Raw genomic sequence first — 17951 nt, 5'->3', positions numbered from 1 at the left:
CATTGGAACTGGGCTTGGAAGGCTGGGATTAGACATTCCTGCGGGGGCGGGGGGGGGGGGGGGAGTGAGGGGTGGAACAGCATGAGCAGAAGTCCAGCAGGCACAGAGTTCAGGGCCATGTCTGGGGAAGGTGACTTACTTCCCCAGACATTCCCCTGTGACTAAGGTGAGTGGGAGAACCTGCTGATTAGTGTGTGGGGTTTAGAACATTCAGAATACAGGGAGCAAACAAAAGTTCAGAGTTCAGAGGAAGCTTACAAAGGTAGATAACTCACGTGTAGCATAATTCTTTACAATCCCAGGGATGAGTAAGTGTAGTCCAGGTCTTTAAAGCTAGTAATGAGCAGGAGCAGATCTAGGCCTGCCCATTTCTATCCACTGTGCCACACAGCTGACCTCCATCTATCACAGTGTCGTGTGTGTACCAGCAGCTATCAGTGCTTTTGCTACAGAGCAGAAGGAAAAAAGGAGTGGGGTCCAGCTCGTGTGATGCTGCCGACAAGGGCTCACTGCCCGACGTGCATAGAAGCCAATACTGTGACACAGGCTTTGGAGAAAAGGAAAACGCTTTCTTGAGAAATCAACCAGCAAAAAGACAGGCTCAGATCTGTCTCCTCCATCCAGGGTTTCCCAGCACATGTTCCCGAGCAGCAGACCCTTCGCTTCTGAAAAGGTTCTGCCACTCAGGCTGTGGCCGTGCCCCAGTCCTCGGGGTCTGTGGGGGAAGAACTGGTTCCAGGTGTAATTTGCAATGTTTTCTCCTCTGCACATGCTTTGGCTGCATAACTTGCAGTTTTGTTCTGTTGTCTCTGAAAAACAAATCAGTATCTTGTAAAAAACAGGATAGGGCCAGTTTGAGCTGGCTTTGCAGTTACAGTGCCATGAGCCCAGAGCCCATCGCATGGACACAGCTGTCCTAGAGTGAGTGCCTCTGAGTGGGACAGAAGCCTCGATAGCCATTAAACAACCATGCACAGCCTAACTCACAATAGTGACCCTGTCATGCCTCCTTAGAGGCCTTCCCCGACCACCTGTCTCACATTCATTTCCATCACACTTTCTCCATCCACCTGTCTTCATTTTTTCTCCATAGCATTTATCACCACCTAAAATTTTATGACTTATTTTATTGTTTGTTATTTCCCTCTTTAGATTGTCAGGTCAGAGAGAGCCAACAACTTGTTCTTGGTTACTGATGGATTCGGAGCACCTAGAACAGTATCTGGCACATGGTAGATGCTAAATATTTGTGGGGTAAAAGGAAAAGATTAATCAGTGTTTGTGTATTGTGCTTGCCTAATACTCATTTAACTATTAAAACAATGAAGAGATATTTTTCCGTTTAGTTTCCATGCTCCAGTTGGAAAGAGGGACAGGGACAAGCTCTTTCTGGAAAAGCAGTCACTCACAGTGAGATTTTTCTAATAGTAGAAAAGTCTGAGGTGAAGTAGGAGGCCCCTGCCATGGACGCATTCGAGCAGGAGCTTCCTGATCATGTTACAGAAAAGATTCTTATGCCAGGAACATGGATAAGGACCTTCCAGTTCTAAGGTTCTATGACTTCAGGCCAATGCTGGAAAGACTATACAGGGCATGGGGACTTGGATGACACAAGGACATCATGTCCTTTGGGATGACTTATGAATGAGAGGAGACAATAACTCATTTTCCTTAAACATTTACTAATACCCACAGGGTAAGCTTTGCTGCTGTGAGCACCCACCAGTCTCCATAGGTCCACCTACCTCAGCACAGGCTGGGACCCCGGGCAGGAGTCTAGCCCACAGGGTCAAGAGCCAGGCGAGGAGCCGGGATCTCACCGTGAAGGCCCGAGGCACAGAGGGAGGTCAGTTGGTGGGACAGGTTCACAGTCATGGGTATGTGCTCAACACATCCCAGGACCTAAGACACTTAGATTGGTTCTAGAGTTGTTGGTGAAAGAAAACTTCTTAATAAAATCTAGGCAAAGTAAAGAAAAATTATGTATGTTTTTAATCCTAACCCAAGGATATTTCCTCCCGCCGTCAGAGCCTTGACACCGGCCACTTGCTGTTTCTCATCCATCAGATCCTAAGCAATAGATCTTTCTAACTTGACCTCTCTTGAGGTCAAGGCTGCAGGCAATCCAAGGAAGGATTGTGGTTGGGTTTACCTGAAACTGTAAACTATTGAGGAAACAAGGCGAGTAGTGAGAGTTTGCGAAAGAGCCCAACTTCAAAGTGTTGCTTGCCGGTGAGTGAACAGCTCAGATGTAAATCTTCAGTCTGGCATGCAGCCCTGGGGCTGAGCGGCTTCTCCTGTGGGAGGCATGTGCTCTGCCCGGTGCCAGGTGCCGCCAGCCTCCAAGGCCCGTCTCCCACTCCTGTGTGTGATTACATTTCAGCGTCTTCCGCCTTAGGCACTTTACTGCCAGTAGGCACTGTGCTTACATGTACAACTTTACTTCTAAAGAGCTTTTGTGTTGCCATAGAAATTAATTGGTAGCTTAGTTAAATGGAATTGATTTGCACTGTAAAATGGCAAAAGAGCTTTTTGATAAGGAACCTGAGGAGTTGAAGCCCTTCAGTAGCAGAGAAGAGAAAATGAAGAGGGAAAGCTCAGTGAATTCCTAGCCAGTGACTGGGCAACAGCTTACCAGGCCGGTGTAACCTATACGGTTTATTGTCAAACGTGGACAAATGGAATAAAGTTTGAATTATGAAGGATAAATAAAGTTCAGTGTTTTAAAGAAGTGACCCAGAAACATTATGATGATTGCCAGATGGGAGGGGGGTAGAGGGATAGGTGAAAAAGGTGAAAGGATTAAGAAGTACAAGTTGGTTGTTACAGAACAGTCATGGGGATGTAAAGTACAGCATAGGAAATATAGACAATATTATTCTAATGACTATGGATATTGTCAGATGGGTGCAAGATTTATTGGGATGATCACTTAGTAAATTATATAATGTCTAATCACTGGGGTATACACCTGAAACTAACATAATATTGTATGGCAATTGTAATTGAAAAATAAAAAAATGATTTAAAAAAAAGAAGTGATATAGAGCCCATCAATGCACTGTGCGCACAGTTGGTGCTGAATAAATTCTTGCTTAAATGACTACGTGGGAAAGAAAAAACATATCAATCAGTTGAACGTGCAAGGGTATCCTTCAAGTGTTTAGGGGAATCTGAAGACAGCACACTTCAGCGTGTAGCTTCAATATCCATTTGTGAATTCTTTACATAAAGTGCCAAATTAATTCTGCTCTGCCTAAGCACTCAAATTCCCGGTGAGATGAGTCTGAATTAATGGGGCTTTGATATACTGTAACATGGGAACTTCAGGCATGACGAACTGGGTGACAACCCTTTGAAGCTGAAATTAAGGTTTGTTAACTTAAAATGTAATTTTAACCATCCATTTATCTGACTATAGCCTCCAAAAAGCAACAGCCCACTTTAATACACAAAGAGTGGAAATCAAGTTTGGAAGTTACAAAAATGGAATTTGCAGATTCCATGGTCTTTCAGCAAGAAGAGCACAGTAGTGAAGAGGGAGCAAGAGACCCTGCTGTCTGACAGTCTGCAGGAACCATGCAGCATCATCATGAGAAAACAAATCCTCTAAATCTGCCGTCCAACTTGTCCTACAAAACATGTCTCTGAAGATCCCAGGATGGTGGTGGATTGAGTGGAAGCTACACTGACACCCTCCCAGGACCAAACTGGGATCATAACTAAAATACAGAAAAACCATCCTGGATAATCAACAGAAGACTAATTGGAGAGCACCCTCATAACCATGGATGTGAAGTGGAGACTGCAGAGACTGGTAGGAAGTGCAGAGGCATGAGAGGGCTGGCTGGGCTCTCACAGGCAGCAGCTGAAGGTCCAGGTGGATAGCTCAGCTGTGGGGGGTTCCCACTGAGAACTATGGGGTCTGAACCCCAAGCTGAGCTTCCCAGCCAAGAGCACCAGAACTGAGAAAGGTGCCCACATAATATCTGGCTGTGAAAAGCAGCAGGGTTTCTGTCTGCCAGGAAGAAATGGCTGGAAATGTAGGCACCTTCTTAAAGGGCCAACACACAAAGTTTCGTGTTCAGCCACTCACCTTGGGCTCCAGTAGAGGGAGGGCAGAGTGCACTGGAGCTGTGTGAGATGAATCCAGGGCTGCTGGCTCTGGGCATAGAGCTCAGAGGGCACTCCTCTGGACCCCTGTGCTGAGTCATTCCCCCATACAGCAGAGGACATCTTTTTCAGGCAGAAATTTATCATCCAAGCAGCTTTTAGGGGGGGTGGAGGTGGGGGTGGGAGCGGGGGGGGGGGGCGGTTAGGAGAGTAATTGCCCCACACTGTTGGAAAACCTCTTGCCCCACCCTGTGGAGTTTCTACAGCCTGAGGCTCATTAAGAGACTAAATAACAGCCTCTAAGTACTTTGAGTCTTTGCCTGATTTGCTCCTGGACCCAGAGCTTGCTTGGAAAAGCAGACCTTGGTGTGCATCTTGGTTCTTTCCAAAGGCATCCATCCCCAGCAGAGGGAACCACAACCTGTGGAGTGCTGAAAGCTTCAAACAGGGTACTCAAGGCCAGTCACAAACAGCTTCTGACACTGGCCTGCACCAGAGACCATCCAAAAGACTAGAAGTCCTAGTAGAGCTATCTAATATATAGAAACAAATCCAAACAGGCAGCCAAAATGGGGAAACAAAAAAAAAAAAAAGGGAAGGAATAAACAGCAGATTAGGGGAAGCTGAGGATCAGATTAGCAAATAGAAGACAAGGTAGAAAAAAATCACTCAGAGAACCAAAAACAAAAAACAATTAGAAACAGGAGGACAGTTTAAGGGAGCTGTGGGACGACATGAAATGTAACAATATTTGCATCACAGGAATGCCTGAAGATGTAGAAAGTAAGGGTTGGAGAACTTGTTTGAAGAAATAATGGCAGAAAACTTCCCTAACCTGGTCAAGGAGAAAGTCACACAAGTTCAGGAGGCACAAAGAATCCCAAGCAAGAAGAACCCAAAGAGGCCCACACCCAGAAACATCATAATTAAAATGTGAAAAACTCAAGACAAAGAGAGCATCTTAAGGGCAGCAAGAGAAAAGCAATCTGTTACCTACAAAGGAGCTCCCATAAGGCTGTCAGCTGATTTCTCATCAGAAACTCTACAGGCTAGAAGGGAATGGCACAAAGTATTCAAGGTAATGAAAGCAAGGATCTGAAACCAAGACTACTCTATCCATCAAGGCTATCATTCAAAATAGATGGTGAAATAAAGAGCTTCCCAGAGAAAAGGAGTTTATCACCACCAAACCAGCATTACAAGAAATGTTAGATTGCTGTAATAAGAAGTAGAAATAGAGAATGAGGAACATAGGCATAAAGAAATAAAATGGCAAAGATCAGTACCTATCAATAATAATCTTAAATATAAATGGATTAAGTGCTCTAATCAAAAGACGGAGGGTAGCTGAATGGATAAGAAAACATGATCCAAATATATGTTGTCTACAAGGAACCTACCTCAGAACAAAAGACTCACACAGGTTGAAAAACAAACAAAAAAACTTCTGGAGGACTTTAAGGGAGAGATCAATAGCAACACAGTCACAGTAGGAGACTTTAACACCCCATTGGCTTTACTGGATAGATCTTCCAGGCAAAAAATCAACAAGGAAACAGTGACTCTAAATGACACGCTATGTCAGCTGGATTTAATTGACATTTACAGAACATTTCACCTCAAAGCTGCAGAACATACATTCTCAAGTGCACGTGGGACATTCTCAAAGACAGACCACATGTTAGGACACAAAACAAGTCTTTACAATTTCAAGAAGACTGAAATCATATCAAGCATCTTCTCAGACACTTACACCATGGAATACTATGCAGCTGTAAAAACGAAGGATCTCTTACCCTCTGAGACAGCATGGTGGGGCCTGGAGAGTATTATGCTAAGTGAAATAAGCCATCTGAGAAAGACAAGTATCACATAATGTTACTCATACGTGGAATCTAATGAACAAAATAAATCGATAAACAACATAGATCCAGAGACACAGAAACATGGAAGAGACTGTTGAAACTCAGGGGGAACTCAAGGGTGTGTGGGTGTGTGGGGAGAGATTAACCTAAGAACTTATATGCATATGTGCATAACCCATGGACACAGACAATAGTGGGGTGAAGGCCTGGAAGGTGGGGGGATGCAGTGGAGGGGATCAATGGGGGGAAAAGGGGACATTTGTAATACTTTCAACAATAAAGATAAATTAAAGCATAAACAAACAAAAAAATCCAACAACAAAAGAACATGTTCCTGGATTTATAACATGAGCTTCATTTGCTCTAGAAAAGTTGGTAGCAGGAATCTTTGCTGGACTGCCTTTTCTCTCCACCCCTCAGCCCCCTAAACGAGAAATCGCTTTAGTGACCCAAACAGCTTGGAAACTGGCAACATCATGGTGATGGTGTTGCTACAGCCCAAGCTTTTATGAAATCTTCACTTATACCTGGACTCCAACTTCATCGTCCAGGTCAACGTGCTGCCTTTAATTCCCTCTGGCCTTCTGTTTACTACACGTTCTTTGCTGGATATTACTGCAATGTTAAGAACTATCACGAGCTGTGCTTATGTCAGTTTTTCTGTATTTTACATAGTTCAGAAACAAAATCCAAACAAATCTTGATTATTAAAAAATGATAATAACTAGTTGGAGAAAAAAACAAGGAGGAAGTATAATACAGTACTAGCTAACATGTTAGACTGCAGGGTGACGCGTCGAAGTTCCCCTGTATGGTGCACAGGGAGGGCAAAGCTACTGACCAACTTAAGACTTTGTGTTAAATACAAAGAAAAATGGAAGGGTAACCACTAAATGAGCAGAAACAGACTTGTAATTCCGTGGAAGAGAACATAAAGCATAGAAAGCAAAGTAAGTTGAAAGCACAATGTAAGAAGGAAAAAAATAATAATGTAAATGGACAAAAGAAGAAACTAGCAGAAGAAATTCCAAAAGCATATAAAAAGAGAACCGGTTATATGTACATTTATCTACATTATAATGATAAACTGCAGTTTATCACATTGTTACAAAGTTGAAAAGAGAAGTCACAAATCAGGGGAAGATATCTGCACCGCAGATAATCCATTCAGTATTAATATCCTGAATTAAAAAATTTCTATAAATAAGAAATATGCAAACAGCGTATTAGAAATGGTCAAACAAGTTATTCACCAAAGGGGGTACTGGAATGGCTGGTAAACATGTGAGAAAATACTAGATTTCACTAGGAAAATGTGAATTGAAACTACATTGAGATACCATTTCACCCCCTTCATTCTGATTGATTCTTCTGTGGAGATAGTGTTGAATAACAACTGCCCTAGAGAAACTCACCTGGGTGCACAAGGTGATGGAAAAAAAAAAAGGAAATAATTGTTCATCAACTAAAGAACAGGTATAAAATTGTCATTGGATATGTAGCCATGAAAATGAACTTGAACTACATACAACAAACATGAACGGATCCCGCTGAAGTAAAAGCAGTTAGCTGCCGAACACCACACAAGCACGGCATCACTTCTATAAAAGCATGCACAACAAAACCATATTTGAAGGCGAAATGTCATATAACTATGAAGAGACACATGGGTACACCAGAAGGAAAGCGGATCCAAATGGGGAAGGACCTTCAACAGCAGCAGCTGTTTCACTTAGCTGGGCAGGGGATACACAAGTGTTCATTGTCATTTTCACAACTTTGTGTGTTGGAAAAACTGTTATAAATTTAAAGAGTGAAAAAGCACAAAATGAAGACAATTCTCCTCAGAATTTTACTACGAAATAGCAGAGTTGAGGGAGGATTTTTAGGAAAGAAATATGCTCCTGATATTCTTTTTTTTAAATGCTCATCTGAGGACATTTTTTCCATTGTTTTTCAGAGAGAGTAGAAGGGAAGAAAGAGAAACATTGATATGAGATACATCGATTGGCTGCCTCCTGCACACATCCCCACTAGAGCCGGGGACCCAGCCTGCAACTGAGGTATGTGACCTTGGCTGGAATCGAACCTGGGACCCTTCAGTCTGTGGGCCAACGCTCTAACCACTGAGCCAAACCGGCTAGGGCATGCTCCTGATATTCTTAGCCAAACATCCTGCTTCCTTGCTTCCACCCACAGACAAGGCCTTCCCTTCACAGCACCAGAGGCCCCGCATTTCCCTGACAGCTCAAAAATAAATAAAGGGAGAGCAGAACTCCCCCTCCTTGAGTCCTTGAATTGGGCTGTACATAGTGACTTCTGGGGGCGGGGGTGGAGGGCAGAGGGAAGAGTAACTTTACTGTGGAGAAATGACAAACACAACTTCGGAGAGGTGACCAAGGTCAACATCAAACCAAGTCATAAATCACGTCGACAGTACATACACTCGCTACGATGTAAGGGAAATGGCACTTTACTCTGATCTTCCTTCCCTAAACCAGTAACTCGTCTAATCATGAGAAAAAACAGACAAATTCCAGTAGAGGGCCTCGGACAACATCCCTGACCAGTGACACGGTCCAGATCCTCACAAACAAGAGAAGGATGACAAAATGGCACAGTCAAGGGGAGCCTGGGGACACATGACAATTAGATGTAACGTGGTGTCCTAGATGGGATCCTGGAACAGAAGATAGATACCAGGCCTAGATTCTTCCTCTGAAATACCCTGGGCTCCTCGGGAGGTACAGAATCTCTGATATTTAGTCTTATAAAAACTGCTACAGAGAGTGGCCATCAAGCACCTACCGGACAAGTTTTTTTCTTCCCCATAGTGCACATCCACGACTATAATAATATAAATTAATAAAACCTTTTAAGAGAGAAAAAATGCTTGCCCCAAGAGGTTGGTAAAGATTTCCCAAAAGAGGCGATGCCACATGAGCCACGTCAGGCCCTCTGGATACAGGAGAGCAGGGACGTGAGGATGTGAGCGGTGGTTTAGATCTGAGGCAAGGAAGGGTGGGAGGCAATTAAAGAAGAGGCAGGGGCACAAGAGGAGACTTAAGCCACGCCACGCCCTCTGACCTCCTCCCGCACAGCGGACCACTGACAAATTTTAAACAGGGCAAGGATATGATGAGAACGATGATCGAAGTTAGTGTTTAGAAAAGTTATTCTGATAAGAGTTCAGATTGAAAGACGGCTGGGTGGCTCAGTTGGTTGGAGCATTGTCCTGTGCACCAAAAAAGGTTGTGGGTTAGATCCCCGGTGCAGGTGCATGCAGGAGGCAACCAGCTGATGTTTCTCTCCCTCCATTCCTCTGTCTCTAAAGTCAATAAGCATATCCTTGGGTGAGGAGAAGAAGGAAGGAAGGAAGGAAGGGAGGGAGGGAGGGGAGGGGAGGGGAGGGGGAAGGGAGGAAGGGAGGGAAGGGGGGAGGAGGGAGGGAGGGAGGGAGGAAGACCATTTTAGTTTGGGGGACTGAAACAGCATACCTTAAAGCAATAGAATATTCAGACTACGGACTGTGGGAGCTAGACTTAGGGCATCAACGGTATTCAAAATTACAAGGTGGCTATCAAAGGCGGTCCTTAAAACTGTGACAGACATTAGGTAGAAAGTGGTCAGAGCCATAATACATACAAATATGAAGGCTGGCTGAGGTTTCATCACAAGGAGGATAATTCTCTTGAAAGTGGAAGTAGAGGTAAGAGGAAGCAAGACGGGGCTGTGTTCAAGCTACGCCTCCAAATACAGGGCCCTGCGAGATGCAGAAAGGAGAGCACTGCACGGAAGCAGTAGAGGGACCTCTGCAGGAGCGTGAATGAGGGTGGCACTGAGGGTGGAGGAGCCTGCTGGAGTATCGAGGGGTCAACGGGACTGCAGAGCTGTCTGAAAAACCAGGTTAGGGGTCAGGCACAGTGGCCTTGGCTTAAACTTAATTTGCTAGAAACCCAGAGAACAACTTTCTCTTTTAATTAAAAAAATTTTTTAAATACAGGGAATGATCAAAGCTCCAGAATAGAAAGCACATCAGGACAGCCTGGCCTGGTAAGTGCTGTGACAATGAAAAGGCGAGGAGACCACAGATGCCATCCAATAGAAATACAAGGTGAGCTACGCATGTAATTCAAAATTTTCTGGTAACCACATTTTTTTTTAAATGCAAAAATAAATGAGTGATTAATATTAATAATATATTTTATATAATCCAATACATCCAAGGTATTATCATTTCAACATGTGGCACTGGTTGCATTTCAGGTACTCAGTAGCCACACATCTAGAGGTAGTGCACAGGCAAGACTTCCAAGAGTCAGTAGGGATCGTATGTATTCTACCCACAGGAATGAGAACTGGAAGATGGATTGGTGATCCTGAGGTTCAAGCTTGGGATACTGTAATGACGACAGTGGTGCTCAAACGAAAATAAGGATCACACAGAGTTAGCATCTGCTGTTCCAGAAAAGATACAATGTCACTATTACGGAAATGATGATTTTTATTTCCATCAAGAATTATTTAAACATATCTGAAAAATCCCGAAATAATTTAAACTGAAGGCACAGAACAAATCAAAATATTTAACTATTTAAGCTTCAAATGACAAAATTCAAATATTTCAACAGTAACAGCAAATTGTGAACAAGTTTCCATCACCAAATACCATTCTGACCAAAAGCTATAGTCTTTTGTAATAAAACCAAATTAGCTTAAGCTGATTTCAACATTTCCATGATAAAAATAATATTGAAAAACATTTCTTCTTTCAGAATACTCATTATACCACTGGGTTCAATGAAACTATTTTATATATAACAAAGTAGCAAGATATTTGTTGATGGATGGCCACTCCCCAAGAAATGACTTTTTCTTACAAAATGTTTAAAAAAATAGCAAAGTGGGTTACAAAATTCTTCTTGGGGAGCAGGAATAAAACTTGTTCGATGTCAATTAGAATATCAAAGCATTTCAATATCAAACTGCTTCCAAAGCCAATCATGTTGTAACAGTAATATACTGCATGGGGCATTCCACTGTATCTTGGTTATCTGTGCCTACAGTGTGGCTACAGGGTTGAACAAGTTAGTAACAATTATTCCATTTCTTATTTATTCAAAAGAGATATATTTTAAAAAATCATTATAAAACTAACTGGAATAATCAGTGACATGCTAGAATACAATGAATCCCAGCAATGCAATTGCTAAGTTTGAAAACAAAGTGGTCATGCTTCATAATACACTGTAGTATTTTGAAATACATTCTCTGATCATCAATACCATCTATTACAGAGGTCACTTGTAAATTAGCTCATAATCTGAGCTAGGTTTCTAGTGAACTTTTTTCAAGTATGCATAATATTAATAAGGTAAGGATATTTTCTCTTTTCACTCCTTGATGTGCTCTTCCAAACGACAACCTTATTGAGTAAAGGACAAACATAACAGGCCGGTCAGAGCTTTCAAGAAATCTCAAAAAATATGAAATAGTCTAGTGACCAAAAACTGATTGAAAGATATTCACATCTAAAACCTACTATTTCAGATAAAAAAACTAAGACAGAACTTTTCACTTTTTAAAAAAATAATTAAGTTCCTAAGTAAAGGAATAATGGGGAAAAAATAAGGGTTTCTAAAACACTCAAGAATTTTACCAGAATAAAATAAAAAAGGTCTAGCTTCTCCTACTTTGCTGTGATGGGTATGTGTGTATTGAATGGTTTTATCTTTGTCATCTAATTGCATAAATCACAAAAATATTTCCAGCCAAGTGTGCTGACAGAAGGATAATATAAACTCTAGAAAATAATTTTTAGCAAAAACTGCTTCAAAAATTTCCCGTGTAAAACATTCCTTTGGAAATGAATCTTTAACACTTTTGGACTGTTCAAAAAGATGCAGCTTTTACCATCTCCAGCACTAAACTATAATTACCTCTCATATTCCTGTGTCACTGGATAATGTTATCTTTTACTCTCTACTATTCTAATAAAGGTGTGTTTTTGTTGTTGTTTTTTGTTTTTTTTAATAAGTCTCTTTTGTGGTGTCAAACTTGTATCTTCATCATCTATGATCACTGAGAGATTAAAGAAAAAATAAGCCAGAAAGATCACCTTATAAACATTATGAAGTTTTGAAATGTTGGCACCTATGGGAAATGGGAACGGTTACTATCCAAATTTAAAATCCAGCCATCCATGGCGTTGGTTGGTAGCAACAGCGATAGCAAGTGCTATTGCTCCTGTCGTCACTGATACCAGCCTTGGGCATGCGTAACTCATCATCGGATTCAGTCAATGAAAACACAGAGCCACCACAAGTCCTTGAACCTAGCTGGCTGGGTCACAGTTTGGGGAGACTTCATTCATTATTATAGGTCTCGTTCTGAAAATACGAACTCACAGGGTTAGTGGAAGACTGTTTCCAAGAGGAAAAAAAAGTGGCTAACTTGAGGAAAACCATGTAAATAACAGCAAAAGGACAATCTTAGTGGTTTGGGGCCCTGCATATACCAGCTGTGTCAGTAGTTCCTAACAACCAGAAATACAATAAAGCAAAAGGGTTTTCTTTCCAAAACCTAAAAAAGAAAGATGTTTGACTCAAAACCAATTTCAAAATCTACACCAGGCTGCCAGGCCAGCAAATAACCGTCAGAGTGACTTTGTTCCTCTGCTCCTTCAGCATGGGAACTAATGCAGAATGGCTCATGCCCACAGTTGACAGACCGTTCACCGCCACGATCATATCTCCACATCTGGACAAAGACAGACAGAAACAGAAACAGACTGTCATGATTTTCATGGTATTAAAACCATTATCTTTTTAAAAACTATATATTTTATTGGTTTGAGAGAGGAAGGGAGAGAGAGAAACCTTGAGATTTGTTTAGCATGAAAATCAGTTTCACTTAACCATTAACAGTCAATGATTAGGGTGTATTACCTACTGTGAGAAACATCTGGGGTGATTTTTTAAGCCTATGTTGGTTTTCCATGGCCAATGAAGAATACCCCTCGGTCACCCTCTCTTAGGGTTAACAGGATTCAATAATACAATCAATCAATCAATAATAAAATCAATACAATCAATCACAAGCACCTGGCACTGTGCCTGGGACAGTCAAATATCACACACTTGTTCATCAAATATTTACTGAGACTGCCTAGCTGGCGTGGCTCAGCCTCTGATCCAGGAGAGATCACGGTTCAATTCCTGGTTAGAGTACATGCCCGGGTTGCAGGCTTGATCCCAAGCAGGGGGCGTGCAGGAGGCAGCCAATCAATGACTCTCTCATAGATGTTCCTATCTCTCTCTCCCTCTCCCTTCCTCTCTCTGAAATCAATTTTAAAAAAAATTACTGAGACTTTACTACATACGCAAGGCACTGCTCTGGCTGCCAGGGATGTTAACAACAAATGTAACAAAACTGCCTTCTCCTTGCATGGAGCTTGCATAAATATATTGATAGGTAGACATAAGTGCTGTGGAGAAAAATAAAGCAGAGGCATCTAATGACAGGACTGGACCTGAGTGGGCTGCGTGGCAGAACTGCTCCAAGCTAGTCACATCACAGTATGTGCAGTGCAATGACTCTGGTTCAGTCCTGTCATCAGATTAGCAAAATAGAACTATGAATGGCAAAACGGTAAAGGTAATGTTTCGTCTAGATCAGGGTTGGCAATATTTTTCTATAAAGGGCCAGATGGTAAATAAATATTTTAGGCTTTGGTCTGTGTCACAATGACTCAGCTCTGCTTCAGTAGCTCAGAAGCAGTGACAGACAACATGTAAACAAGTGAGAGTGGCCATGTTCCTATAAAACTTTATTTACAAGCTACATTTGGAGCTGACTTCTGGTCTAGATTGTGTCCATCACAACAAATATGGATCACATCAATAAATAACAAAACTCACTTTAATCTTCCATCATAATAAGCAGGAGTTCCCAAGACAATGGTTTTAATGAAGAAAGGCTGATTGGTGTGGTTCTCTTCATATCCACCAACAATACTAAAGCCCCAACTTCCCAAGTAGCTTCTTCGTAAAACTATATCATGGCAGCTGTGAAGGGAACTATAAACAAACACAAATATCAGGAAACAATGGAGATGATTACAGCCTGTTCATCTTTGTCATAACTGCACACTATGTTGTGCTTTCCACCACTGGGAGAAGAAAAAGGGCTACTTTATTTTCTTCTGAATGTATTATTTTGACCACCCATTTCGAGCACAGATGTAGTCCTAGACAGGTTTGGATTTCTTTTCACTTTTTTCAGTCTTCTTTTCCTAAGTGAGTAAGACACACACACACACACACCCCAGTTTAAATAAACTTGGGTATAAGTTACACCTCAGAAATTTGTATAAAATGGTTCTGAGCCTAATATTTGCTCATTGCACTTTCTTTCTTTTTTTAAATCCTCACTCGATCTTTTTTCCATTGAGATTGGGACAAGGAGAGGGGGAGAAAGGGAGAGAAACATCGACATGAGAGAGACACATTGATTGGTTGCCTCCTGCACCCACCCTGACCAGGGCCGGGGATGGAGCCTGCAACCGAGGTATGTGTCCTCGGGGGGAATTGAACCAGGACCCTTCAGTCTGTGGGCCGACGCTCCAACCATTGAGCAAAATCGGCTAGGGTACTCACTGAACTTCCAACAGGTCCTCCATTCTGATATCCATTGGTATCTTCAAAATTGTACCTTTAAAATTTGCATCTTCTAAAAGGTGGAATGCCCTGGCTGGTGTGGCTCAATGGTTAGAGCATTGGTCCGTGGACCAAAGGGTCACAGGTTCAATTCCTGGTCAAGCGCATGTACTTGGGTTGCAGGTTCGATCCCCAGCCCAGGTAGGGGAGAGTTTGGGAGGTAACCAATTGATGTTTCTCCCTCTCTCTCTGTGTCTCCTTTCTCTTCCCCTCACACCCTCCCTTCCACTCTCTCTAAAAAACCAATGGAAAAAATATCCTCAAGTGAGGATTAACAAAAACAAAACAACAACAAAAAGTGGTATGATGGGTCTAATACTGCTGACTTCAGCACTCAGATGAAAGAAAATGAACAGTAGAGCAGATTCCCCCAAAATGTAACATCACTATCCCTCTTTTTAATCTCCATAAGGAGTTAAAATTAGTTTTTTCCCCCTTCACTTAAAGTGCTTTCATTTTACGAGAGACTCTAATAGACAAAATAGGGAACTCAATCTGGAAAATAGTAACAAAAATTTCCTATTTCAATTTTGATGCACAGAATAAACAGATAGGAAGTAGCTAAATCATCTTTGTCATAAAAAAATCTCTCTCCACAAGGTCCATATACAAGGTCCCTACAGGTTCCTGAGACATGAATTCTACTACAATTTTAGGTCTCTTTATTGTTGTTTTTTTAACCAAGACCAGTCAGCAAATTAGAGTATAAATAAATAACCTGATAATCCAATAATATCCTTGCTTCTTTGTTGTTCTTTCTGCAAAAGTACTTTATAAACCATAGAGCACTACTGAAATTCTAGTTATTACAAATTTATACCAAATGAAGCTAGATAGCCCAGAAATTGGCACATTCTTATCATTTATTTTTATTTTCAATGAGTAACTTTGTTAAGAATCAAAATGTTTCATCATAGTTCAGTTTTAGGATTCTCTTATATGTTAAGAATCTAAGCTGATTTGGAAACAAAGATAATAACACATTCTTCCTACCTCAATATCAAATTATGCAACAATCACCTGGAGGTTCCAAGTGTTTGTATGACCAGACGCTGACCAAATTCAGAATGCCTTGGCTGGTCAGTCATGAATGGATATACGATAGGAGAACCTATTCTTGAACACCAATCCTTTGGCTTAAGACTTATGTCCAATAAAAACCGACTTTTATACCCAGCCATTTTAGGAGAGTTAAAAGCATTAAGAACAAAGGGCTTTTAGAAAGCCTTCTGGGATAGGACAAGGCCCTGTACTTTGACCCCATGCACATGAAGGCTAAGCATGTATCAGGATGAACAGTGACAATGACAGCTTTCCTGAGCAAGGGCCTGAATGCCCCCTTGCATGGCTTGTCCACTTATGAACCTTAACAGAAATGGACAGATGGCTTTATTCATTTTTATAAACAGATATATCTTTTTAGCTTAGTTCTTATTATTAAATTTACCGTTTAAATATAATAACCTAGAAAAATTACCATTTCTTCTGTAACTTGATTTGATGCTGCTACTTTTATCTAACCAAAGCCTTTTTTCCATCAGTGAGTGAATTTACAGGGTTACACACTAATAAAGGTTATAATTATGATTATTTCATAAAACAACAAAGAAACTGTTAGTACCTGGGAAGCCCAAGCCACATGATCCACGATGGGGACCAACTGGCATCATACTCGTTGTCACTGAAAGCGCTTGGCTGCTCATCCGTGGCCTGGGCAGCCTCCTCAACAACCTGGACCTCAAGGGCTTTAAGGGCAACAGCGGGGGATGCAGCACTGGCTTTTAGCATAGCAACAGCCTCACTGTGACTTAAATTGGTCAAATCAATGCCATTGATATTCAACAATACATCACCTGTTCAAATAACGAGACCAAAAAAAAAAATGAGCCGAGCTACCAAGTGATTATTTCTCTGTAAATTTTTTTACTGGTAAACTAATAGACAAAAGTTAGTTTTAATGACTCAGGTGAGGTAAGGTAAAAGATCATTTTTACTTTTTTATAACTTTTATAATACTGAGAAAAAACTCAATTTATGAAAAACAACCCAAAACAATTCAAAAATTTAAAATAAGTTCATATATTATATATGTAAAAGTGTGGCTTGAAACACCATGATTCCACTGGAAGTTGAAATCCTTGGTCCTGGCATGTCATAGGTTTAGCTGGGTACGGGCCCTGGCACATTCAGTTCTCTTCTTCGAGCTTCAATGATTTCTACTGTTCTTTCCATTTCAAAAATTATTTGACACATTGCACTTGGAAATGAATTCTTATATTCTATTTTGTGTTTACACAGTTTTATACATAAAGACAGCCCTACATAGTTCACTCAGTGCAAACATACCAGAATATGCAGAGAGGATATTCTTGGGCGTACACAAAGAAATGAAATGTGATTTGGACATCTCCTCTTCCTTGAGGGAGAAAAAAGTATTTGTTCCTCTGTCACGTAATATAATAAAAAGGGCAATGAGGATTAAATAAAAGGTTAGAAGGAAAGGTTTACTTCTGTAGGAAGCATAGACATTTTGTACCATGAAAGCCTACAGAAAAACCTCCTCTTCCAAATCATCATTTATTATTCAGATTGTTAAAGCAAACCATTTTCATTGTAGAAAATTCAGAAAACATTATAAATAATAAGGAAATAAAATTACCCCCAATTCTATAATTGGACAAGTAACTTTAAAAGTAGCAGCCTTATTAAGATATTCACGTAACATTCAATTCATTCATTCAAAGTTACAATTTTATGATTTTCAGTATAGTCACAAAGTTATACAATCATCACCCATCATTTTAAGATCAATCCCCAAAAAACATGTACCCATTAGCAGTCATTTTTCTTCCTCCAGCCCTAAGTAATCATTAATATACTTTCTATTACTATAGATCTGCCCATCTGGGCATATCATGTAAATGGTACCACACTTGGTCTTTTGTGACTGTCTTCTTTCCATAGTCATAATGTTTTCAAGGTTCACCTATATTGTAGCTTGTGTCAATATTTCATTCCTTTTTAGAGCCAAATAATTTTCCATTGTATGGATATACCACATTATGTTAATCCATTCATTAGCTGACAGATATTTGGGTTGTTTACACTTTCTGGTTATTATGAAAAATACTGCTATGAAGCTTCATGTACAAGTTTTTGTGTGGCCACATGTTTCCATTTCTTCAGGAACAGAATTGTTAGATCATATGGTAACACTATGTTTAGCTTTTTTGAGGAACTGCTAAACTGTTTTCCA

The 17951-nt window shown here is 40.9% G+C and overlaps 1 protein-coding gene across 5 annotated transcripts in view; it reads right to left on the bottom strand.

The window, feature by feature from the left end:
* Positions 1-10462: 10462 nt before the first annotated feature.
* LNX2 (ligand of numb-protein X 2) overlaps positions 10463-17951 on the bottom strand; it is a 69952-nt gene continuing 62463 nt past the window's right edge. For all 5 annotated transcript variants that reach the window (XM_087814437.1, XM_087814436.1, XM_087814440.1 and 2 more), the window contains 3 exons: positions 16317-16548; positions 13898-14056; positions 10463-12737 (listed from right to left, as the gene is read on the bottom strand). In XM_087814437.1, the coding sequence (XP_087670563.1) occupies positions 12602-12737; positions 13898-14056; positions 16317-16548 (527 nt within the window). In that variant the 3' untranslated portion in view covers positions 10463-12601. The remainder of the gene's footprint in view (positions 12738-13897; positions 14057-16316; positions 16549-17951) is intronic.

The sequence above is a fragment of the Miniopterus natalensis genome, chromosome 2 (genome assembly GCF_054644295.1).
Source record: "Miniopterus natalensis isolate mMinNat1 chromosome 2, mMinNat1.hap1, whole genome shotgun sequence".
Taxonomy (NCBI): Eukaryota; Metazoa; Chordata; class Mammalia; order Chiroptera; family Miniopteridae; genus Miniopterus; species Miniopterus natalensis.
This window is presented reverse-complemented; position numbering and strand designations above follow the sequence as displayed.